We start from the raw sequence: 27,469 nt of genomic DNA on the forward strand, positions 1-27,469 counted from the left end.
CCAGGATTCAAAATGCTCTGTTGCTTCAACAATTTCTATTTTCTGTTAGCAGTGGATGTTTTTGTAGGAGAGGGGGGAAAAAATTTTTGGGGAAAAAGACCAATATTCTCTCTAAAAGCAGGCCTGATGGGAATTTTTCAGCCTGCCCTATTGAATACACTAGGGGTTGCTTTATTTGCTGCCTTGCATGATTACCTCTTTCGTTAACATTCGAGACAGGCAGCAGGCGAAAATAAGTCCTGAATAGATCCAAACTTTACTTCTCCAATCTCTCCCAGCATTAGGTTGGTTCAGACAAAGCCTGCACTGGAGGCTGGCTGCGAGGAAAGGTGTTTTGATTACCATAGAAATAGGGGCAGCGTGATCCTGAAAGGGCTTGGCTGTTGCACATTGAATCAACCCAACATTCTCCTCTGAGCATGAGCAAAACCATGGTTCACTGGTGAGCTGGGACGCCCTGTTAGCAGAGCAGGTCATTGCTGGCTGGCATCAACAGGGAAGGTCACAGTGTGGCTCTCTGGTTCAGATGCATTATTATCCTTGTTAGCAATGAAAATGGAGCACATAAAGGGGCAGCTGGAAATGGATGCTGGGGCTGGGAAATGATGATGACTATGACATTAAGCCTGGGTGTTTGGGAGGCAGGGATGGAGGTGTGAATGTGGCTGATAGGTTTTGCAGAGCAGGGAACAGTAATGAAGCATGGAGAGCTGGGACTGGGCTGTTGAGACTAGGAAAGACTGGGACGAAGCCAAAGACTCATTGCTGACCCATGTCATGGAGCTGGGTGGGACGTGGTGGGCAGTGGTAACGTGTGTTCCCTGTCCCAGAGGAAGTGCTGCTGAGGCCATTGTGTTTGGAGCCCTCCCAGGAGTGGCCCAGATGTTAAAGTACTGAGATGGTTGGCCAAAGACAACAGTGATGGAAGTACCTGCCACCCAGGAACCCTCGCAGTGAAGTGAGAGCACTGCTCCCAGCCCACGTGTCCTGCCAGTCAACCTGATCCCATATGGACAAGATTATGTCCATCAACTCAAGACAATTTAAGAAGGATGTGAAGCTCCTTGAGGTCCAGAGGAAGGCAACAAAGCTGGTGAAAGGGCTGGCAGGCATGTCCTGTGAGGATCAACTGAGGACTCTGGGTTTGTCTAGTTTGGAGAGAAGGAGGCTGAGGGGCGACCTCATTGCTCTCTGCAGTTCCCTGCGGAGGGCAAGCAGAGAGGGAGGTGCTGAGCTCTTCTCCCTGGTACCCAGCAGTAGGATGCATGGGAATGGTTCAAAGCTGTGCCAGGGGAGATTTAGACCTGACACGAGGAAGCATTTCTTTGCAGAGAGGGTGGACAGACATTGGAACAGGCTTCCTAGCGAGGTGATGGATGCCCCAAGCCTGTCAGTGTTTAAAAGGCATTTGGACAGTGTCCTTAACAACATGCTTTAACTTTTGGTCAGCCCTGAAGTGGTCAGGCAGTTGGATGAGGTGACCATTGTAGGTCCCTTCCAGCTGAACTGTTCTTTTCTGTTCTATTCTATTTTACTCTGTTCTATTCTGTTCTGTTGTTCTGTTCTGTTCTGTTCTCTTGTATTCTAAAGACATAAATAAGAACATGAGTCTGAACTCCCAGCAGAAAACACACCCAGCATGGTACTGCCTGACCGCTCCTCTGACAAACAGTGTGTCGGACACACCGGCATTTGTGATCTAGCCCACCAGCTCGGAGGCTGAGGATGTGAGCGCAGAATTAAGCAGCTTTCTGTAAATCTGAGCTCATTCCAGTGTGGTAAGGAGTGAGCAACAGTGGCTGGCCTGTGACTGCGGCGAGGCACGTGTGGGGGAACGCACGCTTTTTCACAGCGTAGTTGGGCAAGCTGTGGATGGACGAGGAATGTTCCTGCAGATGACCCCCATGGCGATGAGCAAGAGCCCATCCTGCCCCATGAGGAAACCTGTGCCAATCCCCACAGGGACGTTTTTCCCAGGTGAGATGGGATTTTGCAAGGGTCTGTGCCCCTGACACGTCAGGCTGGAGTATTTTACAGCCTGGAGTCAGTCACAAGCCCTGGACCAGGTACCACTGCCTGTGCTGGAGCATCTCTGGAGGAGGTGATGAGGGCCTCCCCCGGGGAGAGCCCGAGAGGCAGGAAGAGGGGAAGCGGAGCGGTTGCAGGGACAAGGGGGAGGAGGCCGTGCTCGCCATCGGGAAGACAGCAAATTTGTTCCTAATTTCTGGACAGTCCCTGTTGACTCTCCCCTTGTCCTCTCTGTCCTCAATTGTTCTGTTCATTTAATTAATCTCTAAAGTGTACACTCTTCAGTTCCTCTCTGTGCAGCAGTATCTCGGGGTCTTTTTACCATTTCAACTCTGGACTCAGTGTAGTCCAACGCCACAGATTTACATTAAAGCATTACACGATTTTCACTTTTATTCATCCCCAATTTTTATTTGACCGCAATTCCACAGACAACAGAGATTTCCTTCAAATAAGTTTGACATTTTGGGGGGAGACATTACACCTAGTTTAGAACTCATCACAGCCTATTAGTTATTTAAATTATTCCTCTTAGAACCACAATTCTTTAATTCAAGGAACACACATCAGCTTTTCTCTGTCAGGACAGTTACATCCTTGTTACTTCTGTTGTGGTAAAGACAAGATGTCCAGCTTGCAAGTACATCCATGGCGTGTATTTCTCTGGGCGCCCCTGCGTGCTGCTGGGCAGGTGCGTGCGGTAACATTTACAGAAGCGAAACCCAGATTTGCACCATCTGGGGCTGTGCTTTTTATTCCCCTCCTGGTTAACGGCTTTTTTATTTATTGTTATAAAGAATAGGTGCTCGTTCATGTTCACAGGCCAATATACCTCAAAACCTCTGAAAATGTTTTTCTCTCTTAACCAGGCCGGGGAACGGAAGGAAAGGCTCGAAACTGCGTTTTCTGCTGGGGGGCATCTAACACACCAGTGGAGAAACATGAAAAATAACACCCGGGTCGGGGGTGGGGAGGGGGGTAACTGCCCATTCCTCTCCTATTGCGGCTTGGAGGTTGCTGCACATTTCTTGAGAGACCCTGGGTCACGAAAACATCTTTCTCACAAAAAAAGGTGTCTTTTTATTTTTGTTTTTGTTTTTTTTTTTTTTTGGGGGGGGGGGGGGGGGGGGCGGGGGCGGGCTCTGTCCGCGCAGCAGCGTGGACAAGCCTCGCCCCACCGTACCCACCCGTGCCGTGACCCCCGGCGCGGCGCCGCCCCCGCCGTCCCGCTCCCCATCGCCGCCCACCACGTGGCTACACCCCCCCCCCCCTCGCCCCCCTCCTCGCGTGGGGCCGGGCCGGTGTGGGGATGGGTAGCGTCAGGAGCGGGGAGCGAAGGGCTGTGGAGAGAGGGCGGCGGGGGGGTGGGGAGGGAGGGCGCTGCCCCTTTAAAAGCGCCGGTGTGTGGGCGTGGCTTGGGGGGCGTGGCGCGGCGCGGCGCGCTGAGGTCAGCGGCGAGCGGGCGCCGTCACAAAAGGAAGTGGCGGCGGCGGCGGCCGTCAGCGCGGGGAGGGGCGGGGGCCCGCGGGGCAGCGCGGCGGCGGCGGCGGGAGCGCGGGACGGCGGCGGCGGCGGGGGGGGGGCGGCGGAGGCCGCGCCGCGCCATGGCCCAGCAGCAGATGAGCAGCTCGCAGAAGGCGCTGATGCTGGAGCTGAAGTCGCTGCAGGAGGAGCCGGTGGAGGGCTTCCGCATCACCCTGGTCGACGAGTCCGACCTCTACAACTGGGAGGTGGCGATCTTCGGGCCCCCCAACACGCTGTACGAAGGCGGCTACTTTAAGGTAACGGATTCCCCCGCGCCCCGGCGAGGGGCACGGCGTCCCGCCGCCGCGGTGGTCCCGGGGAGCCGCCGGCGGGGCCTGCACATCCCTCCCTCTCCCCCCCCCCCCGCCGTGCCGCGGGCCTCTTTGTCGGGATCGGTGGGGCGGCGGGAGGGGAAGGGGGTCGGCGCCGGCGGGAGGAGGGAGGGCAGGGAGGTTCGGCCGCCGTCGCGGGTGCTGCCCGTCCCCTGCCGCCGGCAGCGGGGGGCCGGGGCCGGGCTGGGGGCCTGCGGGACCTCCCCTCCCCTCCCCTCTCCCCCGGGATGCGCCCCGGGGAGAGGGGGCCGCAGCCGCCGGTGCTCTGTTGCCTTCCCATGCCAACCCCGGATAGAGGCAGGTACCTCGTGGCAGGGCGCAGATTTTTCCCTTTTACCCCCGAAGCTGGCCGCTTGGCTCTGTCTGTGTATATTTATTTCACTGCAAGGGGCTCCCCAGCCATCCCTCGACAGCTCCACGCGTCGCGCAGGAGCATCATATGTAGGGTGACTAATTCAGGGTAAAGCCTGTGTTTTCCTCAAAACTTAATGGGCTTCAGGACTGTTTTTTAATTATCATCTCCCCCCTACCTGCTTTCCTTCCTTTCCAAACTTTTAGAGGGCAGCCTTCACAGGGCTGTGGCAACACATAATTGATGAAGGTAGATAAATGCTTTCAATTCCTCTCTCAACCATCCTGTTAATAAAAAAAAACCAAAACAAAACAACCTTTTGTGGTCGTTATTTCCCCTCTTGTAAATACAGTAAGCAAGAAATTTGGCACTGCTGTCCCAGAAAGGAACTGAAAGGAGTAGACTTAAATTCTCAGAACAACTGGAGGAGAAATTGCATGTTGTTCTTAGAAGAATCAACTAAAAAACTGTAGCCCCTGCAGAAGATATATTGCATTGGGTGTACCCCTTTGCGCTTGATGTCTGCTTGGTCTCTGGCAAAATATTGTCCCCTTCAGCTCACTTCTCCTAGGAGTTAACTGTTTTAGTAGTGGCTCCTGCGTCTCCTGTTTCATGCCCTTTGGCTTCTGTCAAACTGAAAAAATTTTTGGATGATCTCCGTGCTTGGCTAACGTGCATCTTCGGTGCCTCTTGGCCTCTCTGGGTCAAGGTTTAAGAGCTTTGTTCCACAAAACTAAAATAACCTGTAGCTTGGGGAATAATAGATTTGAGTCACGTTCAGTTCAGGCTCATTGTTTTGAAGGAAGGGAAGGCTTTGGCACAAGGCTTGCCTTTTGTAATGAGTTGGCTGGCTTACTCATGAAGGTGTGATAGGTGTATTCTTAGACTCACCTCCATTATTACTTATTCAGGAAGTCACTCTAGTCTTTGGTTGGTAAGTGGGTCATTTTTACATCCAAATGGTTTGGCGACCTCTTCCTGCACTTATATTACTCATCCTTTTTTTTTTTTTTTTTTTTTCCCAAAGAAATCACAATGGGCCAAAATACTTTTGTTCTGTTGGGGAGCTGTCTGTACTATATGTTTATAATTGTTCCTGGAAAGAAGCTGAAGCAGCCTGTGAAATAATCTGGGGATGTCTGTTAACAAGTGTAGGTTTAGTCAAGTTTGCCAGTTGCCTTACCAATAAAAATAGCACATTCATAATACCAAGGTATTTGATGTTCTTGAGCTGTTGTGCCTTTCTTCTAAATTCTTCTGACTGATCCTGTGGTACTTATTTTGAGGGTGGGAGACTAAGGTCTCATGAGGGCCTTCACCCCTCCACAGCAGAGGGATTCCCTTCGAGTGGCATGGCTGAAGTCTCTCATGTCTTGTGTCGGTCTCATCTTTCCTCTCTGAGGAGCCGTGCATGAGCATCTGGTCTTTGGTTATGCATCCTAACTTCTGAGCCACTGAAACAGCAGTCTTAGACTCTCACTCTGTCCCTAGGCAGATGTCTTGTTGTCCTGAGAAATGATGTTCTTGACTTTCTTTGTATTGGGCCCCACACTTCCAATGTGTTAGACTTGGCTTACTGAATCACTTAAAGATAACATTAATAGCCAAAATTTTATTTGGTGAGGTGACTTCTATGATATATTTGTAGTATATGCAAAGTGAGCACTAGTTCAGATCAGCATCTGATTTATTTTTTTCAGATTTCTTGGCTGGATGAAATATCTAGTTCCATCATGTTTAATATTTTTAGTTTCCTAAGGTGAGGTAAGCAGGATTAGAAATACGCAATTACAGGATGTAACTTTTTTTAAACTTCGTGGTGATGAGAGTTTGGGAATTTTCTTCCACTTGAGGTATGGTTTGAGGGTAGGAACTGGAGGGAAGGTACAAAGGCTTCTAGTTAAGCTCAAGTATAAATATTTTGAAGAAAGCCTGTGTTTAATGTGACCTGAATAAAGAAAGTCTTAGTAATGGTTGATTTGGAATACGAATGCTTGATTTGTGCTTGTGGAGCTCTTGGAGCTGGTCACATCGGCTTTTGGCACCTTGTTCATTCTTGGAGAAATACGACCTTTCTCTCTGGGTTGTTGAACTAGCTGAATAAACCGAAATGAGAAAAGTGCTTTCTTTGCACCTCATTGACAGGAGCTACTGCTGTTAAAAGCTGGTTCAACATTTCAACATATTCTGGTTTCAGTTGCTACTCCTGTAACTCTAGCATTTGATAAACTGAAGCAGAAAACAAGTTCTCTTGAATGTTTAAGTGGTAGGTTATCAATACCTTAGTGCTGCCTATAATAAAGTTAGGGACTTCTTGAATTTCTGCATAGCATCTAAGCATATTTTGTCAACTACTGTAGCATGCACCCATCTGCTGCAGTTATTTGTAGTTTAGGACCTCCCAGCTAGATGGAAAGGACAGCAGCCTTCAGAAGCAACCCCTGTGTGAAGAGCAGCTTGTATCAGCGAGGGATAGGAGCAGTCCTGAGCCACAGGCCCCTCCTATGCAGTCAGCTGAAGGTGAACATCTGCAGTGGAGGTTATGTCAACCGTTGCCCTATCTAGTGACTTTGTTCCTGGTCATACTGAATAGCTACCTAATGTTTTGGGCAACCCTTTGCTTAAATTCTGGATTTCCACCCTTAAGGAAGCAGTTAAGCTATCCCATACACTGGTTACCTCTCATTCCATGCTGGCAAGGCAAAAGTAGCTCAAGGCCCGTGATGTTAAGACCTCCAGAGAGGCCCAGTGATGAGAGTAAATGTCTGTCCCTCTGCTGCTGTCAGCAAGAAGTTGCCAGTTTGACTGAAGTTTCTAGCAGCATCAGTTATGTTGAGCTACAGGTGTTTGACTGTGGAAAATGAACTTGTTTTGGTCCCTGACTTGTTCAGGGTTCGTTTAGGGGTGAAAGGTGGGTAGACCTTGTGTGTCTAAGATGTTGATTTGCTCACAGCTGATTCAGTTACTGAGGTTTTTTTGAGTGACAAAGGGAAGATTTTTCTCAGACTGAAATGTTTCATGTCCAGGTCACAGATAGTGTCTGTTGCCTCTTTTTTAGGTCAGCTGGGAAGAACATGGTGTGATAAGGCAGGTCTTTAGATCAGACTCCACTGGGCTATGTGGGGGTTTCTGAATTGCTCTGAAAACAATGGGAATGTGTTTTTCTGGTTTTGCAGGCAGTACCTGAGCAGTAGAGAACCAGGTTGTGCTGTGATCTGCAGAACTACGTGTGAACAGTTCATTGATGCCACCTTTATACCATAGGTATCTTCTGTTGAGCTGAGAGGCTTCTTTGCAACATGGCAGGAGAGCTTCTTTACCTTTAATTTTGGCAGCTGATACTTAATTGGGAACCACCACAAAACAGGTTATTAAACTGTAATCTGGTGATGGTAGGTGCTAGTTGGAATAGATTGTAATGGCTAAGGGTTGTGCATAGTGAAACTTACACCATCTCAGTTGTCTGTTGATTGGTCTCTGTGCCTTGAAATACAATGTCTTACTTCTCAGCCTTCGCAGCCTGGAGGTTGATAAACCTCTAACCAATGCTTCGATCCAGTGATGCTTTCGGGATGCATGCAGAACTATTAGGAAGTGTTTCCTGATGGCTTACTCAAAGCTATGTGTGTTTACTGCAATTGCACCTTAGCGTCACAGCTTTTTGTTGTTTTTTAAAAAGGAAATTCTTCTAATTTTTATAGTTGAATGGTATTCTTGTGCTGGGAGCCAACCTTTCAGGGAAGGTGCAAGTGAGAAATTGTACAAATAGAAACTTCGTTATTAAACACATAGCGCTGCCCAGAAGCGTGGTTTGACCAAGTATGCTGTGTCAAGAAGTATGTTTAATGTAGAGCAAGAGTCAATATTAAAAGCTCCTTCAGAGGTGATTTAGGCTGAGTAGATGAAAATGAATACACCTAACATGAAAGGAAACAAGAGAAATTAACTGCATTGTTAGAGTTGCTATTTGATATTTCTTAAGGCAATTTATTTCATAAAGTATTTTTACTACCTGAAGGAGCAAGTCTTGACACATAAGTTGGAGGGGGAAAAAAACTCCAAGCAATATGATTAATTTTCTCAAGTAATTTTGGGGGCTAGATACTTGTCAAGGCATTGTTTTCCTTGTTTTTTGTAACTCTTTAACCATGTGCTGTTCAGAGTTCTGTATTGTTGGATCTCAGCTTCTTTCAAGTGATTTGTTTTGATTTCAAAGCAATTGGCTGTATGTGGGAAGAATTTTTTTTCAGAGCGGGAAATCAATATGGAACTTATGGATAACTGATAGCAAGAATGAGCACCATGTTTAGAAGTTTGGTATTGTAGGCTACTTCACAGAAAGCTTAAAATTAAGCAAATAGAAATTTCTTAAGCGCTTAGAATTATGTAACTGGTAGAGCATTGAACTCCACCAAAAAATCCTTGGTGCCAAAGGAAAAAATGTGTGCTACTCTCAGTACAAAAGCTGTCTTCTGCGGGCCCCTGTGTTGCAAGGTGCTACAGAGCTTCTCTCTGTGTACTTAATCTTCTATTTTTGTTGCCTTTAGGTATCCTGGATGCTAATAAGCAGAGATTTGATGCAGCAAAGGGATACGAAACTGCAGGTGAATAGAGCCTGGAGTTGCTTGCTCTAGGTCTGAAGAGTTACCATTCAGAGCAGACTATCTCCAAAGCAAAAGAGCTGCCAGGCAGGGAGGCAAGAAACTACTTTCTGATGTTGGTTCACTGTTCATGAGCACAGTTATGGTCTCTAACTCTCAGGCCTGGGGAATACCTGAATGACCCTTACTCTGCTGTTGGGTGTAGTTTTTTTGGATGGCTACCTCTGTGGCCACCACAGAATCCCCCAGACAACTTACCCAGTCTGTAGCCTGTTTTGGAGAGCAGTCTATTCTCAGAGGGAAATGGGCAAGGTAATCATGGAAGCCAGCTCCCAGTCCTTTTCCTGTGGCTTCTCAGATCCATGTAAGGTAACAATGTACGGGACAGCTATGAAGTACAGATGATTTCCAGTTCTGATACTGCCTGAAAATACAAGATCATATGCAATTAGGTCCTCTTGTGTGGCAAGAGGGGAGCTGTAGCACAGCCCACCTCTGCCATTAGAATAAAAATGGAAAGCTTTCCGTTTGGAAAGATTGAGCACTGTTGGTTTGCATAATTTTTCCATTGTTTGGCTCTGTTTCCATGAGTTTGCAAAGAATCATCCTTGGATGAGGTAAAATATAATATGAATTTTTTTCTTGGATAACAATCTGTGCCTCTTGATCTTCTTGTCTGTCTCTTCAAGAGATGGCAACTAAAAGCATGTAGATGACTTTAGATGTGGTTTATATTATAAGAATTAGTGTAAGTTTTTGACTCTGTAGTGTTAGAAGGACATTCTTTTTGTTTTTTTTTCTGTAAATCCTTAGTATCACCAGTATTGCAGTGCTGTTATACCAGTGTCTAAGTGTGGGACCACATCTGCAACTTTTTACCTCATTGTTTCATGTTTTCACATGTTTTTACCTCATTTTTTCTGAAGTTGTGCCTATGCTGCCTGGTATTTTACATAGTGATATATTCACACTGGCTATCTCCTCCTTGATAGCACTTCAGATCTACTGTATGATGCTCATTTTGCATCTAGAGGGTAGGGAATGCCAGGAAAAAAACACTTGCAGCACCTTAACTCTGACCTTTTTGCAGTTTGGCTGTGTAGGTTATAGCCATCAACAGGTGTTCATGGTAATGAAAAGTATGGACTAAATGATGGAGATTTTATATTGAACTTAAGTGTAACTGAATTAAAGTTGGAAATGTAGCAGAGCTATAGACGGCCTGTGGTGTGGATGAACTAGAGGTTATGTGACTCATAATATAGCAGGTCCTCTTGTAATTTGTGCTGTGTGTGATCAGATATATGCATACACATATGCACGTGCACAAAATTAGCTTGCTATTTCCAGAGTGCTACTTAATTTTTAAAACCTTAATGTTTTATCCAGCTTTATGAGTTAGAGGAATTGCACTTAATCTTACTAAGCTTTTGCGGTAGTGACTTAATGAGAATGTCTCATCTCACTAGGCCAGTTTAACAGTAGTAACTTTGGCATTGTGCACCCTCACTTGAAGCACTAGTAGCCAAGATGAGGCAAATCAATTGATTGCTTATCTCCACATTTTCTGAAGTATTTAAAATACATAAATATCTGCCCAAAGTGGCCTACAAAGAGAAGAAAAATGGTGAAACTACTGAATTGGGGCACATGTTTGATATTTTGGAATCTTGCTTGACTTGAAGAAATACGACCTTCAGACTTCCTGAATGTTTGGTTTTTGCATTGCGGCTATCATCTGGAGAACAAGGGGAATGTAAAGGGACTGTTTTAAGTGGGTGACACTTTCAGATATCATAGTATTTGTGGTTAACAGAGAGAAGGCTGCCTGGCAGGCTCTGTCTTACTCAAGATTTTAGTACTAAAATCATGACATGATGTCTTCCCATTGGTCTGTTTTGTTGTCTTAAATTTATAGAAGTTCTCTTCAGGTAAAGGGCTTTTGCCTGGGAAATGAAACAGAAGTTGATGTCAGTGGGGACATGTTTGCAATAGCTATATGTCTGTTTCCCAAGTTATCTATCCAAGTTGGAGTATTTAAAACATGTGTTTTAATGTTCATTGTAGAAAAATATTTGGAGGTGTTAGAATGCAAAACCCTTTGCCAGAGTATTGGAACAATGTAAGGACTGGTGTTTAGCCAGCTGTGCCACTTAGGTCAATTCTTGTAGACTGGCATTTGTCCATTGTGCAGAAATTCTTGTTTTTAAATTAATCCTTAGACATCTCTGCAGGTAGAAACCTTTTGCTGTCAGACCTAGGCAAAGGTTGAAATAATACTCTCTTTTGCAGCAACCTCTTTGGCCTTATCAAAACAAAAGTCATGCAGTGGAGTAGCTTTGACTTACAATATGTCCTGTGAAGACTCATTTGTTCTTGCACATTCTCTGCTCGTATAAGCCTCTAATTCATGGATGTAAACTACACTGGTGTGCAAGTGTTTGCTTATCTTGGCTAGATTAACTATCCCTAAAAGCACTCACCTTTATTAAAAGAATGGGCTTCTTATAATGTATTGAAGAAAACTGAATTTCACCTCAGTGCTCCCAATTACTTCTCTTGCAGAATAGTAACTGTACCCACACTTAGCAGCTGAATGCCTTTCAGTGGTGCATTAAGCAGTATAACTTGAGAGGCTAATGTCTCTTCTGTACCTTTTAAGTGTCTTGTAGCTATTATCTAAATCCCTTCTAATTTGTCATTCATGTGGTAACAAAATGCCCATACCCAAATGTTTCAGATGAAGGTGTATGGCACTTTTTGGTTAAGGTGGAAAGAAAAGGCCTTGTCTGTTCTTAATGATATTGCCACTTCAATGGGATCTCTGCCTAACCTAATTTTTTTTTGTTGTGACTATGTTACTCAAAATGCTAAGCAAAAAAGGCATTGAGGCTCAACTCCTGTTTGAAAACTTAGTGTTCAAATTCAGTGGATGATTGTAACCTTTCTTCTCTTGTATAATGCTGTAAGTGTCAAGTGGCTGTTTGAGACAACCGGAGTCATGTTTAAACAATTCTCTATAGAGGACCTGTTGTCACTTCTTTTTTTGAAAGAACTTCTAAATGAAACTAAGCATTTTATATTGCTGTGTGATCTCCATTGGAACATACAGAAGTGAAAGCATTGAGACCAACATATGGAATGATTTCCATTTCTCAGTGTCTGCCAGAAACCTGAAAGCTTATGTACTTCAAAATTTTACTAATAGGCTTTCTGTGAAATTTAACTGATTTCCACCCCCCGACATCTCCCCCCTGCTGGTAGCACTTTCATTTGTGTGGAAGAAGCTTGGCTGCCTTTGATCTGAAATATGGCATCAGGACTACTGGGGGGAAGCTGGATAGGTGGGGTAGACTTCACTGACACTGTGAACATTTGGGCTTTTATACTTAGGAACCAGATAGATTATTTATGCAAACTTGTTAATACCAAAGTTTGTTTTGACACTCAGAAGTTTATGGGCAGACTCACGAGAAGCTAAAGACTGGCCTCGACAGGGTCATTGTGGCTTGTCACTTTGGAGATCTATTTTAAATGGCAATAATATCAATGAGTTCATGGTCTTGAACCCATATCATCCATGGCTGTTCTGCAGCTGAAAGGGATCATAGTTGTATTGGCTGCTACTAAGGAGGGATGGGGTAAGAAGGCTGCTGGTCTTGACCACTTTCTTCTGGATATTATGCAATAAGTCTGGCTTCTAGTGCTGTTGAAGGTGACACTGATTTCCCTGATTGGAAGCAGCCCACTTAACGTTCAACTTGGACAAATCCTTGTTCATCAAATTTGCAGGCTTATCCCATACCTACTAGGTATTTAGTTCTTTAGTTTGGTTACTGTCTCTGGTATGAGTGATATGCTTATGCTTGGGCTCTTCAACCAGGGACCATATATTGCCTGCAAGGGACAATTAAGCAACATGCTGCAATCAACAAAAGCTGTGAAAAGCCGTGCTGCTTGATGGTAATGTCCATGGAGGCCACAGCTAGGCTGGCTACTGTAGGTATGTGCTGCCTATCTTAGCTAGGGAGCTTCCTGCTGGGAATGCCTTAAAGTGGTGGATCAGGTCAGGTTGGGGTAAGAGTAGTGAGTAACCATTCCAAAGCATGGCATTGCATGCTCCCAGGCCTCATGGAGGTGCACTGAAATGTCACATGGGTATATCCTCAGCAGCCTTTGGTGTGGGCACCATACTTGAGATCTTGCCTGCTGTCCAAGTAGGTAATGCCACATACTGTGGGATCAGCTCTGTGCAGTCACAGAGGCATGAAAGACCTGTCATTGTTATGCTACCAGGCCTCTTAGTCTGTCTTGGAGTCTCTGGGAATTCAAGCCTATCTCAAGTGTCTCCCTCTTTCATCATCTATTCTTATATTGGACTGATTGTACTTTGGGGCATGACTGAGGATTGATATAAGGTTACCATGTGTGACCTGATTAGAGCTCCTGGTGTCTCAATCTTGTTCTGTTTCATCTTCCCTTCCACACCTATCAGCTTTGCTGAGCATGTGGATGACTTTCCAAGAGAACAGTGAAGTATTTTTGACCTGTCTGCTTCTAACCAGTACTTTTAAGATGGCTTGTTTCTGCTATTAAAACAAAAGTAAGCTTGCTGGTGATGCTAGGGAGAGCCTGTGAGTTATACTTCAGTAAATCTAGCAAAGCACTGGTTGGAGGTTAGTAAACAGAAAGAAACTCTTAAGGTGTTGGCATCTGCTCCAGTTCTGTTGTGTCTTTAACACTTGCATGCAGCAATTTATTTGGGATCTCCTAGATATTTTGTTCAGCATGCATTAGTTCATGGCTGGGGGCATAAGTGAGTTTTGGGGTCTTTCTTCCCTTGTGAGGTATAGAGCAGTGACTTCTGTGCTCTAGAAAGAATAATTACAGTATGCTTCCTGGAACAAACTCTATGTAAGTAGTGGATTTTACATTGTTGTCATCTAAACTCTATTCTAAATCTCCTTCTGTTAAAAAATACTGTAAAGGAGGTTTTTTTATGGCAGGTGAATGTAATGATGGCACTGGGAAGAAGGTACCGTATTCTTGGAAGGGACTTCAGTTTTGTTAGACTACTTTTATGTGATGCATAACTTGAGCAACTGTAATAATGCAGAAAAACTGAGAATGACAAAATTCAGACTGAGCCTAAAACCTACTATTAACTCTTGGTTGGCATGTTGAATTTGGATCTTAATTTGCAGATTAATAACTAGATGATGTCAACTTGAAACAAGAGGGCTATGGGAAATTATCTTTTTCCAATAAAAGTTTGTGTCTGTTACTAGGTGCTTTTATGGCCCACCAAACTTTGTCTTCTGCTGGGTAGCAGCCGGCAAGCTTTCTTCAGAACATACTTAGTTGAGGTTTGTTTGGTAAAGCTATTAAAAGTGGTAAAGCTGTGTCCCATTTACTCTGATTGTGAATTGTTATGATCTGATGTTAGACTGCGTGAAAGGGATGCACAATCCAGAACTCATCATCTGCTAGGCCCTTTGTGTGGGTGAATCATGGCGCTTGTTGAGAATAGTCTGCGGATGCTACACAAACAGGATGAGAGAGCCGGTGCAATGCATTGTTCTAGGTCTGCTGGTGGATGTAAGAGGTGCTCATGTGAAGGACACAGGGCTTAGATTGGAAGAATCATGTAGAAGTATGGGGGCTTTGTACAGCTTTGAATGTAAGGTAGGAACAAAATGTTCTTTGAGAACAGTAAGAGGCAGTATAATTTAGTGAATAGGATAGGGACTAAAAGTCTCTTATCTGTAATAGGTTTGTATTCATGATACTGGATAAACTAACGTTTTTATGTAAAATGAGTATATCTTATAATAGCATGGTTGCCTAAATCTGTAGGTAGAAAGTGTTTTGCTTTTTATAAATAGCACATGGGAAGGCTTTCTTCCAAAATAAATCCAACTTGTATGTTTACAAGTACAGTATTTAAATTTGGAATAACCGATGAAATTGTGAAGTGAATAGCTTTCAGGCTACTTAAGCACAAAAACAATGAGTTTTTTGGAATAAGAACTTCTGCTTACCCCTGGATTTTAAAAATAAAAACCTGAGCAATTTTCTGAAGCACCTCAGCGCAGATCCTGATGTACTGACAAGTCACACTCCTCTGCATAGATTTTGTCCATGAGGCAGCTGCAGCAATTCTCTAAGAGCAAAAAATAAAGCTGGGGCTGTGTAACTTAACCTGGGGGAGGAGGGAGGACATTCCTGGTGTTGAAGAGAAAGCTTTCAAGTCAAGGACTGGGTATGTAGGCTTGCTGATGTATGTTATGCAGGCTCCACAAATAATTCTCAGAAAGAGTGTATCAGGGAGAATCTGTGTAAACTTCTCATTGGAGGAGCCAAAGCTATGCCTTGGCTGCCTTGTTTGAAATGTCAGAGGGATCTGCACTGATTTCAGAGCTACCCAGCTTTTTTTACCTTCCACCTCTGGGATTTCTTCCTTGTGCTGTCTTAATTGCTCCAGCTCCTTGTGTCCTTCTACTACAGCCACTCCAGGTCTTCTCTCCTGTGCTTTGAAGATTAGGTTCAAAATAAAGCTTCTCAGTTTAGTGAAACTGGCATGTGGGATTTGATGTCAAGAGTGGAAGTGTAAAATGGTTCACAGCTCTGTCGCGTGGCCGGGGAAGCAGCCTGGTGTGGTGTTTTGTGGAGCCAGCACCTTTGCAGAGCAAGATTTAGTTTGAGTAAGTTAAGACGAGGTTTAAAGTATATTACTGACACGCCTCTGAGTTCTGTTGTGCTTGTTACCCGAAGTGCAATTACCCAGGCTATGCCACGACGCTGAGCTTAAAACACATGGGCGGAAAGCCAAATTCTACACTTAGCAAGCACTTTAAATAGAAAACTACAGCACAACTGACCTGCAGGTACCTTTCCTTTTATAAGGAAAGCTGATGTTTCTAACTGCCTGAGGCTTCTTTACTTTAATTATAAATGCATTGATAAATGCTGTTGCATAGTACTTATTCGCTAATGTTTTGTCACAGCTTAATGCAATTGCCACATAGAGTTTGAGTTTCACACAGAATATAAAGTCGTTTCCTGCTCTGGTTTTGTTAACCTTGTATTAATAGGTACAGTGAAAAGAATACTCAGGGCTTTCTCCAGTGACACTGTCAACCATGGCAAACCACCAAGGTTTGTAGTACTAAACTGTTGAGATCATTTTTATAGTGTTTAGGTATGTCTGCAGCAATGGCACATTTGACCTGTCTCAAGCACAGCAGAGGTCTGGTAGCAACAGCATGATATTTAACACCAGTTTTGAATTGACCCAGCTTATGAGTTGGTTTTGCAGCCCATGCTTAATCCCATGTTGCCATGGTTAGACTGCTACCAGTATCAGCGCTAATGGATGCAAAGCTAGTATGGTTGTAGCTGTAAATCTGTAAGTCACAGCAGTGAGGGCCATGAAGACATCAGCTTGGGAAGCTGCTCTCATTGCTTCAGATACTGGTAGCACAAAGGTGCTGGTAGTTTTGTTGGTGGTAGAACTTAACCAAACCTGGTTTAACTGTTTCTTATCCCTTAACTGACTTATCCTGTATTTTATAAGATGTTGTGATGCTGCCTTTTTTGGGTCTAACATAAATGGGTTGGGGGAAAGGGAGTGCTATGCAGGGTCTTATTTCCCTACTTTTAGTGTTGTGAAACTCCAAGAAACTATATTATCTTCTGAGGACTTAGCTGCTTGCAGAGCTCAGCTGAATTGGCCAACAAGTTTGGTGGTTGCCATGGCAGGAGAGTCTGACAGCTTAAGCCTCACTTAGTTAAAACATGCATATAGCTATGGGGATTATCCATTTATAATTTCTTTGTAGAAGTTTTATGATATCATCTAAAAAAGACAGGTTTATGGGTGTGTATTTCAAGACCTAGCTGAGTTTGTTAAGTAGTATAAGAAATACTGAGTCATTCTCTGCTTCTCTTGGTAACAGAAAAAAAAGTAAAAGGAGACTTCAGTGAGTTACTGAAAGCTACAGCATAGTTGTGCATAAACCTGGTTTGGATGTATACCTCTGATCACATCTTCCCCTTCATTGCCTCGGTGCTTTGGAATTTAAGCTATCAGACTTCTTCCAGCTTTACAGGAAACTTCACTTTTGAGGGTATAATTAAAACAAATCTGTTCCTATGAAAGGAACTTGAGATTCTTAGGACAGAAGATCTCAAAGGCTACTAAAAGTTTAAAAAAGAAAGAAAAAGCCAGATTTCAAAATGACTGTTTCTGGCAGCTGAATTCCTAGAAGTCATGGTGAATGGAAAGGAAGCCCAAGATAGATGAGCTGAGGTGCTGGTGTTGATGAAGTGGTTGTCTTGGCAACTACAGTCACTTAAATATATCTAGGAAAATAGCTAGCAAATGTTAAGATTGAGAAATGGTGGTGGGTTGACAAGAACCAAGAGCAATGAGCAGCTTGAGGCTTATACAAGGAATTGATTTGACTACATTAGGAAGTTGATGTTTTCAGTGGTGGGATTCTTGAGTGATGCAACCCTGATGGTTCTTCTCTTGTAGTGATAGTGTGTCTGGCTGCCCTCTTACTGCATGAAGCAAGATGCTTGGGGAGAAATGCTAACCTCACAGGATATAGTCGTTCCCAAAGTGGCTGATGAGTGTGGTGTGAATTCAGGTACTACTGGAGTGCTTAATTTTGCAGCCCCGCTGTTGGATGTAGTCATACAAATATTGCAGCAAAACCTTGTGCAAAATAAACCCTGCATGCAAGCGGGTAGGAGAATTGTATTCCATGTCAGAGCTGAAGTACAGAAGCTGCAACTGTCAGGGATTGTTTTAGGTCCTTGTAGTGCTTATCATGGTGAGAAATTGAGACATCTTACCATGCTTGTTTTGCTAATTGTGAATGCACATGCTCCTTTGGTTCTGTAGGTAAAACTGGTAAGTTTTAATTTTTTACTTTCCTTATGGAGCACTTAATTCTCTTTCATGTTGGCACAAAAAGCAAACCCCAGAGAAAGCCCAACTGAATAAAATGAGCAGAGTTTGAGCCAATTGTTTCCTGCTGCCACAAGCATATTTGTAACTGCCAACTATGACAGGTATTTCTACAGACACTGAATCTTAAGCAGAATACCAGGTGCTCGGAGAAGTTACAGAAGACTAAGTGTATGCTTTCTGCCTTTCATTTAGTAGCTGGTTTCTGAGCTTCTCTTTGTGTAGTAAGTTATGAAAAGTCATAGTCAAAAGCTTTGTTCAAATGGAATTGGAAAACTCATAGGCTACTTCTTGATGCAAAGGGCAGTAAGTGGTGAAAACTGGTGGAAGGATCAATTTCCTGTGACATTTCTTCCTTTTTCCTAGGAAGAATCCTATAGATGTAGGAACTATGACTATATATATATTCTTTTTATCGGCAGGTTTAAAAGATAACAGGCTCTACTGGTAGTGGTCAGGATAGTAAGCAGTCTTGGTGTTTGTGATGCAGATCCAGCTTGGTGCTCAGGTTATTTCATTCAAAGCTTTGATCACTTGACCAGTTATTTCTGCTTAGCCACATTTTTTAGCATAGGCAAAATCTCTTCTAACTTTCTCTACTAGCAAAGCAAGCCAGTGTTACAGTTAATAGTCATTTGTACTTCTGAAGCCTTGCCAAATTAGGGAGGTTTTCCTTGGCAAGTGACATCAGCTTCTGCAGTACTGAAATGTTAAAGTAAAAAATTACAGTCCCTGGTGTAATGCAGATACTGATGGTAGGGTTTTTTTTTATTTGTGAGCAGCTTTTGCTGAAGGGCCAATGGCAAAAATACCTGTTTAGGTTTTTCTCCCTTTCTGGTTTATAAGCTTTTAACCTGTTTTACAACTCCTTCTGACCCTTCAAGGTGTTCTTACACTGAAAGTGCTAATCTCAGATACAGGACTTTGGACTTCTTAAGTCTTCTGAAACTTCCATCTGATACTGATCAACAGCTTAAGGTTCACAAATCACCTCTGGAAGTAGTGGTACATTTTCCAAGTATTTCCTATCATGGGCAAAGAAAATTTAAAAAGTGAGAGAGTATGGGATTAAACCTGTGACCTGATGTAAACCCTTTGAATTCTGTATTTATAGTGGGTTGCTCTGCTGTTTGGATCTGCTATTCTTTATCTGTCTACTGTCACTATTTTAACAGTTAAAAGTTCCAAAAAGGCCTAGTACAATCAAAACCACCCTTTTGTCAAAATGAAGCTTGATATAGGGAGCTTTATAAACTACGCACAAGAGTAGTCTGGCTTTTCTGAAGAGAGCATACGGTAGGTGGCACTTCAGCTGGAGATGACTTGGTGATTGTAGCTCCTTTGTCTGAATCTCTCTGCCATTTCATGGGGCTAGTGGCAAACTGAGCTGCTCTTTCTAGATGCAAGGAAGGCAGATGCTAAAAATACTTGGTTTCTTCACATCTTCTGTTATTCTATCAGTCTCACACTGAGCCAAAAGCTTGGAGTCCAAGGTATGAGGTCAAAGTAGTTAAACTCTTCTAGAATGAATAGTCCTACCACTGGTGACAAACTACCTTCTGAATGGAGAAGGATCTTGGGTTCTGTAGTTGATCTGTTTTAGGACTGGGTAAGGCAAGACTTATTTTTTTCTCCAGCTTCAGGTGGTAGCTGGTTACTGAAATCAGCAAAGAGTGGCTTGCTTAGGTGTTAACATTTTGATGGTCCGGGTGTTTTATTATGATGATCTGGCTTTGAGGATGAGTCACAACAACCTTTGACTTAAGTGTCTTAAGTCTAGTTTATTATATTGCAACCATTTGTTAATATAAATCAGCTAAAGTTTGGCCTGAGTTGCTTTTATTCCAAGATAAATCTAATACACAGCTGAACATGCTCACTAGAGAAGCTTGAACCTGAGCAAGTGAAATCTTAGTTCAATATTGGTTTTTGTAGGCTGATCCTTGGTTTGATTTAGCTAACAGTTGCTAGAACAATGGACATGGTTTCTACTGCTCTGTGCTAAGCAAAACAATCACAACAATTTATCTGTGATATAGTGGCTGACTCATGCCACAGGGGTTGGTATTCCTTTAATCCTTTTATAAACTGTTTTATCCTAGCTAATGTAATTGTGGATGTTATTACCCATATAATACCTAATCCCTTTTGAATTCTGCTAAACTGTTGGCCTTAATGTTGCTTAGCAATAATTAGCAAAATCCAGGTGGTTTGTGTATTGTTTAACTCCCGAACAAACCTTTAAAATTTTGTTTGTGTTGACCTGTTATGCTTTTATGTTGGTAGTATTTCCACTGCTAAACAGTGAATGGGAACTTGTTCAGACAGATACTTGCATCAGACTGATTGCCAGCCCTGAGCTTGGATCTTTTCTTAAGCTTGTCTTCAAAGCTCTTGTGTTTTCCTTCCTGCTTGACATGGCAGGCCTTTAAGAGTGCCTGATAGCCTTCTTCCCAAAGTATGGGGTATTTTGTATGAAGCTTCACACTCACAAAGAAAAGAAAGCATCTGTGTCTCATTGTGCACATTTGTGAGTTGCATTGCTGGATCCCATTCTGCTACTTTCAGTTTAACCATGCCCATCTTACACGTGGCTATGATAAAGGAGGAATGGTAGTTGGTGTTCAGACGTTTTGGATGTCTGATCTGCAGGTTATTTAACTTTGCTAGGGTACTGGAGGGGCCTTTGACTGTGATTCCTTGTTCTTCCTTTCTCAAATGCATTTGTTCTAGGCAAGTTTTGTGGTTCACGGTTAAAGCTCTACTTAAAGTTAGGGAAATATAGGCTTCTTAAATATTCCCTGCTACGCTTTTGTTGGAATATTTTTATCCCATACAATTTTGCTTTGTAACTCTATCACAGTTTCAGATCAATCTCTGGTAAGTAGGGTAAAGAACTGAAATTGTGCAGAGGTGCCTGAGGTGTCAACAACTTCAGTACTGAAGAGTGATATTAAGGGCCACCCCACTTTAAGTGCCCAGTTTTGTAGTTGGATTTGGAGGGGTTCTGCCATCTCTTGTCTGGGGTCGACTATGCCTCCTTCGGGGCTTTGGCTTGTGCAAGAAATTTAATATGTGGCTCCCAGCCAAAAGTACTGGCCAACCAGGGCTTATTGCTTGGAGATGTGTTCAATTCCCCCTTCATCTTGGAGGGACTAAGCCCATATCTTCTGTTTTTTTGGGGGTAATGTAGTTATCAGACTGAGTTTATATTGAGGAATCTTCCTTCTTTCACATTGTTGAAACTTTTGCCTCCTGGGCTGTTAACTGCTTAGTGGGATAGGGCCAAAACCCAGCCGGCAATGAGGGAACATGCCTCTGTAGCCTAAGGTGCTCAGATGGAAGGAGGGATTGTTCCTGTTTATCAGCTCACTTTCCAGTGTGAAATATTTATAATCCTGACTTCTTTTTCCAAGCTCTGTGCTCTGAGCAGTCAGGTTCCTTTTGTTTTCTGTCTTGGGCTTTTGCATTCCTGTCTGGGCAGTGGCCTGATGCCAAGGGGAAGGCTGGAGAGCAGTGCTTAATGCCCTTTAGGGTAGGGCATCTACCCAGAAGGTGGAGGTTGCAAGTTAGAAGTACCTTTGGGCCAAATGCCCCAGTGCTAGCTGACTAAATGAAGTGTCCCAATTTAGCTTTTTTTTTTTTTTTGAGGAAAATAGGACAATCATCTGAATGAAATGTGTGGTAAAAGTGGTCATGTACAGGATTTCAGGCTTTGAGTCAGCCTCATATACGTACCTGTGTGTAACCTTGAGTTCAGTATTAAATTCCCAGAGTTCAGTGTTCAGGATGTGTTAAAGCATTTTATTCCTTGTCAATTCTGTTGGGTAGGTCACCAAGCACTACTGAGAAGGAACATATGGAGAATTCTGGGTTTAGACCTGGAGTTTCACATGGTGAGTCCCTCATCAGCACGGATCCTGAGAGGTACCTTACAAGCACCAGGTTTGTCGTGCTCACCCATGCAATGCTTACCCTGTCATTCCTGTTCTAGCAGTGTCCAGAAAATCAAAGGATATGCTACTTGTAAGTAGATGTTAAATAATCTTCTCTGGAGAGAGCAGGATCATTTTTTTCCTGTTTAAACTTCTTATCTTTTTGGAGGACAGTTCTGTTACATATGGGTTGAAGAGGTAAACTCAACCAGTTCCTGTTCTGTGCTCAGTGCCTAGTCATGTATTTATGGGAGAAGATCTTTCAGTGAAACAGGAATAGGACTTTAAAATCCATCCTTAGAAATGCTTTGTCATTGGCTGACTTTTTTTGCATATTCTTAGGTTTTTCTGGTGAAACGTTCTCATTAGTTTACTATAGTCAGTTGTCTCTTGGATGAAGCTGTGATCTTTAAAGACATCATTTCACATTGGAAGCAACTTTAATGTCCTATGAGAACATGTACAAGAATGTCAGATCAGTCAGTGTTTAATTTGCAAATTAAAAATCTCACTGTTGTGGCTTTTTGTGTTAAACTGCTGAACTGTAAGGATAATGAACTAGTGATGCAGACTTCCATGATCATTAATCTGATATTGCAGTAGCTGTGTTTAAGACTAACTGTTCACAGCAAAAAAGCAAATGAGCTATGTGTTACCTTAGATATAATTAGATATGCTGCCTTGTATGTTTATTTTGGAGATTAGAGCAGAAGCATAAAACCCCCTATGATATAGGCCGCAATGCCCAGTGCAGAAGTGATTGTACAGTGAGCATGAGCATACGGCTTAGTGCACCGTATGTGTTATCCTGCTTTGGATTTGATGAGAAATATTTTTTTTTTTCCCCCCTGCTGATAGGAGTATGACAGCATTTTAATCCTGGTGGCTGCAGCCAGTAAAATGACCCTACATAAAACATAAAATCTGGTGTCCACAGACAGTACCCTGAAAGGCTGAGCAGGATTGCAGCAAATATGATGGAGCTTGTGCTGTGTATGTCATTGTTCGGGTGCTTCTGAGGTCACTTCCTCATCATCCAACTCCTCAATTTTCTTTTTGAGGAAGACCAGGACTGTTGACCCTGAAATGCTTTCCCACTTGCTGTTAATACACGCTGTAAACAGCCACTCTTCAGCCTTAGTATCTCTGCAGGCTTTCTGTCTTGAAAAGATGACATGACTTCTCTGAGCAACACTAAATAATAGTTAATTATGTAGATGTCTTTCAGATATTTGTTTTGAAACACTTTGAAGCCATAAAACATATTGTATCTGGAGCAAAGCTACCAGTATATCTGCTTCTAGCACAAGAGAAAGTACTTTTTCCTACGAAGTCCAAATTGAGTTAAAGGTTTTTGGTTGGTTGGTTTTGGTCTGTTTTTTTTTCAAAACCTCTGGAATTGGCTTTGTAGCTAGTGGTCCAGTGTTAGTTTCAGCATCTGAGTCTTTTTCTGCTTTGTTATATTGATACTTAATTTCAATTATATCCTGTTGGGAAGAGACTAACTGAAAATACTACAGAGTAACTTGAGCAGCAAACAGTCCAGTATTCAGGTGAGGCTAATCCTTGCATAACTAAAGTAAAGGAGCATATTTTGGAACTTGTCTCATTTGCAGGAGGCAGTCAGTGCTGTTGGTGTATTTTAAGGGCAAGATATGTGTTACTGCTTGTATAATGTCCAGCATAATGAGGCTGTGACTTGCTAGGTGCTCTCAAACCTGCAAAGTTAACCCAGCTCACAAACGCAATAGGGGGTTTGTGGCTACTAATGAGCTGCAAAAATGATGGTTGCTGTAGAGTTTGTAGTATGCAAATATAAGTAAATTAGAGCTGTCTTGAAAGCCCAGCATACTCTGAAGGGTGCCAATGGGTAATTTCCCCCACTATAACTAGGCTGTGTAAGAGCTGGCTTCTGGTGCATGCTTGCTTCTTCCACTCTCCCAAAATGTTAAACATGGGATGTTAATTACATGCTCTGTAGAGGTACATGTGCTGCTGAAGTGGTAATTTTGAAATTATGTTGTGAATTAGGTGATAACTAAGTCTGGTCAAAAATTGCTGGGGTGGCTATCTTTATCACTAAACAGGTATGTCACTAATTGAATTTGCTTGGATTATTTTTCCCTGCTGCCATCACCCTATGCAACAGCTGCCAAGATACTGCATAGATATTAGGAAGGAAAAAGAAGGAAAATCCTAGGTACGTTTTTTCTTCCCAGAGTAGAAGAGTACTGATAGAGTATGTGAATGCATGCATGTATGCAGTTTTCAGATGATCAACAGATTATGAATACTTAAAACCACAGTTGACAGTATACAAACTTGCCCTCTCATGAGTTTTCTACGAGGAAAGATAACAGGCATTTGTCCGGAATTTCAGTAGTAGCTAAAGACTCCTGGTTGGGATTTTTTTCCTATGTGTGCAATCCCATGCTTATTAAAAGAACCAAGTGGCTGCTTGGTCTAAGTGTGTCCTGCCTAAGCTGTTGACACTTCACTCCAGAAATAAAGGTCTAACTGGTGACTTCTTCCAAAATAAACCATTTAAGTTAAAAATGAGAGAATTCCTGGCTAGTTTGTTACCTGGTTGCACAAACAGTGGTTCTAGGAGGGGTGGGAGGAGGAGCCTGTGCTGTGACTTGTGCTGGTTTGTTCTTCTTGCTTAAGGCTTATAGTGTTTGGATGCTAAAGTATTTCTTAGGCTATAATACTGAGATTGATCAGACGCATAGCTGAGTGTAAGAAGTAGGAAACATCTTATGCACTTTTGGTTTTAGGGGGTTCAAATGGCAGTAAGAGTGCTGACCACACAGTCATCATTCATCTGGTTCTTAATAGTCTGTTTGACATAGTAATTTTGGTTGCCACTTGTGTCCTAATGTGACAACACATTCACTGTGATGCTCAGTTTGGATTCTTAGCTGTCCTGCTTGGTGTCTAACTGGTTAGCTGCTCTTATAGTACCTGCTAGTCCTCACTTCTAAAAAGGTTATAAGTCTAAACAAGCTCTGGGACTGTTTGGGCATTGAGCTCTTCTGGTGTTTTGCTGTTTACCTTAGCAGTTTGTACACTGCAGCTGTTTGTGCACAAGAACTGTGCACGTGAGCATCATAATAACTGCTATGTCTAATGTCTGTAGTAGAGGAGAGAAGGCATGTTGGTAGTGAGCAGGCTTAATACTGAGAAGATACATGGTGTTCTTCAAAGATAGCTGGGGAAGGAGGGCATTTCATGGGGAAAAATACAGACACAAGTTCAGGCTTCTAGCAATATTCTGAACCTAGTTCAATAGAAGTTTATCACATAGCAGTGTGGAGACTTTCTACCAAAATTTTTCCTGGACAACTGTAACAAAGTTAACAAGGATGCTGCTTTCTCTTTGCAATACCTTCTTGGAATCAAAATCTCTCTCCTCAGATAAGTCCAAGCCACACCTTTAATCTCCTTTTAAACTGGTTTCTATCTGTGCTCACCATGTCATATCCCGTGAGCTTCCTTAGTGCTCTGAGTTCACTGTAACATTTTTCTGTTATTTTAAAATTTCTCCTTGCTGTTGACAGGCTCTTCATGCTACAGAACAGTGAAGCTGGCTGTAAGGAAAACCAGTGAATCTCCAAATTTGGTTTTGGCACTAATATGAGGTTACTTCCAAACAGTTGGTATTTAAATCAAACTGTCATATTTTGTTGTCCTTCCCAATACTGATTTATGCACTAGAGCACAATTGCTTATGTCTGCTCAGTCCGCTGATTTGTCCCTGATATGCCTGGTAGGTTTTAATAAAAAAATTAAGGGAGCTGAACTTGCATTTTGTCTTTTGATGGGGAGGAACAGGGCAACAAAGGATAGGCTTTAAATATGGTTTGTAAATTAATATAGGCATTTGTGTGTACAATTAGCAGCACATGCAGATGAGATGCTGAAAGTAATGTGTAGAGTGGTAGCCTGTCCCCCAGAGATGGACACCAGAGACTCAGCGGGAGGGTCTGCAGGGTATTTTGATTGCGAACACCACAGTGCAGCTTAGTACTTCTGATCTTTCATGTTAGCAGCAAGATAATTCACAGTATTTCTCAGTTAACCTTGTAAGAACTAATTTCCTCTGCTGCCTTTTTTTTTGGGCATTATAACATTATGTGTTATAACATGTATTAATGAAGTTAAGGAAGTTTTCTTGAGTTAGATGACCAAGGAGTCTCAGGGTGGTTCCAAGGAAGGTAATTGAGTGACCATTTAGCTTGTGATAAAGGCATCACATACCCTCTTACTTCATTATGCTACTCTGCAAGTGAACTCGGTTCGATACTGATGTCTGCAAATCTCATGTAATAAGTGTCTGATGACCTAATCAAAACATTTCTGAGATGGGAGTGCCCTGATTCCCCAGACATACCATGCTTCTTGCATGTGCAGTTAATGCTCCAGATTCTATAGAGGAGCTGCTGCTCTGCTTTATAAACACAGTTTAGCAGTCATAGAAATGCTGGTTATTAGAGCTGGATTGCAGACATCTTTACCATAGTACACAACTTGAACCAGGCAGCTGCTGCTCGTTTCCTGGGATACCAGAGCAGAAGCCATGAATGGATTACATGATGTTCCCCTTTTGCTCTTGGACTCATCAACTAGATTGTCAGTGTTGTCTAATCAATTTACGTGACAGGTTTGTTTCAAGTGTGAAATATTTGCAAAGGATTAGCAAAATCAATACAATGTAATTTATTTTGTGGTACATGGAGTTGAAAACTGGTGATGCAGTCAAAGGCAGGCATCTTTATCATTTGCTCTGCTTTCTGTGGTAGATGCAGGTCACCTACTTGTGTAGCTCTCAAATAACCTGTTACAAAGGCTAAGGATTCCTCACAATGCTGTATATTAGTGTAAATGTTGCCCATCTTAAAATGAGACACAGGGGATAACTTGTGAAGCATTCTGATATTTTTTTTTTTAGTACCAAGATGAGTTGTCTGCTGTCTTTAATACTGATGCTGAAAGTTAGCAAACTTTGACCTGAGCACTTCAAATGTTGGGAATATCAAAGTCCCTTGAAGAAAAGTGATCCTTTTTAGAGCTTGTCTTTTCACATAATGAATACTGAATAGTAACCTTCAGAACAAAACTTAAATTTTCTTTCTGTAACATGAATTTGTAGGAAATATCTTGCTGTTTGTGGTGGTAATTGAGGGGGCAGAGGGGACGACTTTTCCAAACTTCACAGCGTAGCATGCTAATTTGGAACCATATTGAGTGTCTTGAATTGCAGACTGTTGGAAAGATAGGTTATTACGCTACTGTTAAAACCTAGTTTGGTGTGTACACATATATTTAATATTGGTGATATTGATAATATACTAAAGTTAATACACTTTGAAAGCACTTCAGCAGCACTGTGGCCAAGAGATGAGGAGACTGAGCTTCAAGAAACCTGCGGCTGAGGATACCTGTTTGGGAGAGGGAAATCCATGCTGAAAAATGATTTTTCACTTCCTCTGATTTTAAATTTGACTTGAAACAAAAACATGTATCATTGATGTTGTAGGAAATATATGTGGATTCTGCTACTCCCTGGTGTAGTAATGGCTTTGATTTCCTTTCCTAAATTCACATGACTCTGTGGTGGGTTGACCCTGACTGGTTACTTGGGATGCCAGGTGCCCATCAAAGCCACTCCATCACTCCCCTCCTTCCACTGGTCAGGGGAGAGAAAATATAACAAAAGG

General features: G+C 42.8%; 1 protein-coding gene across 1 annotated transcript in view; it reads left to right on the forward strand.

Moving 5' to 3' along the window:
• Positions 1–3,542: 3,542 nt before the first annotated feature.
• The window catches only part of UBE2R2 (ubiquitin conjugating enzyme E2 R2), a 52,988-nt gene continuing 29,061 nt past the window's right edge, over positions 3,543–27,469 (forward strand). The window contains exon 1 of the mRNA XM_033011149.2: positions 3,543–3,809. Coding sequence (XP_032867040.2) covers positions 3,633–3,809 — 177 coding nt within the window. The 5' untranslated portion in view covers positions 3,543–3,632. The remainder of the gene's footprint in view (positions 3,810–27,469) is intronic.

Source organism: Tyto alba, unplaced genomic scaffold (assembly GCF_018691265.1).
Source record: "Tyto alba isolate M040663 unplaced genomic scaffold, T.alba_DEE_v4.0 Super-Scaffold_42, whole genome shotgun sequence".
In the NCBI taxonomy this organism is placed as follows: domain Eukaryota; kingdom Metazoa; phylum Chordata; class Aves; order Strigiformes; family Tytonidae; genus Tyto; species Tyto alba.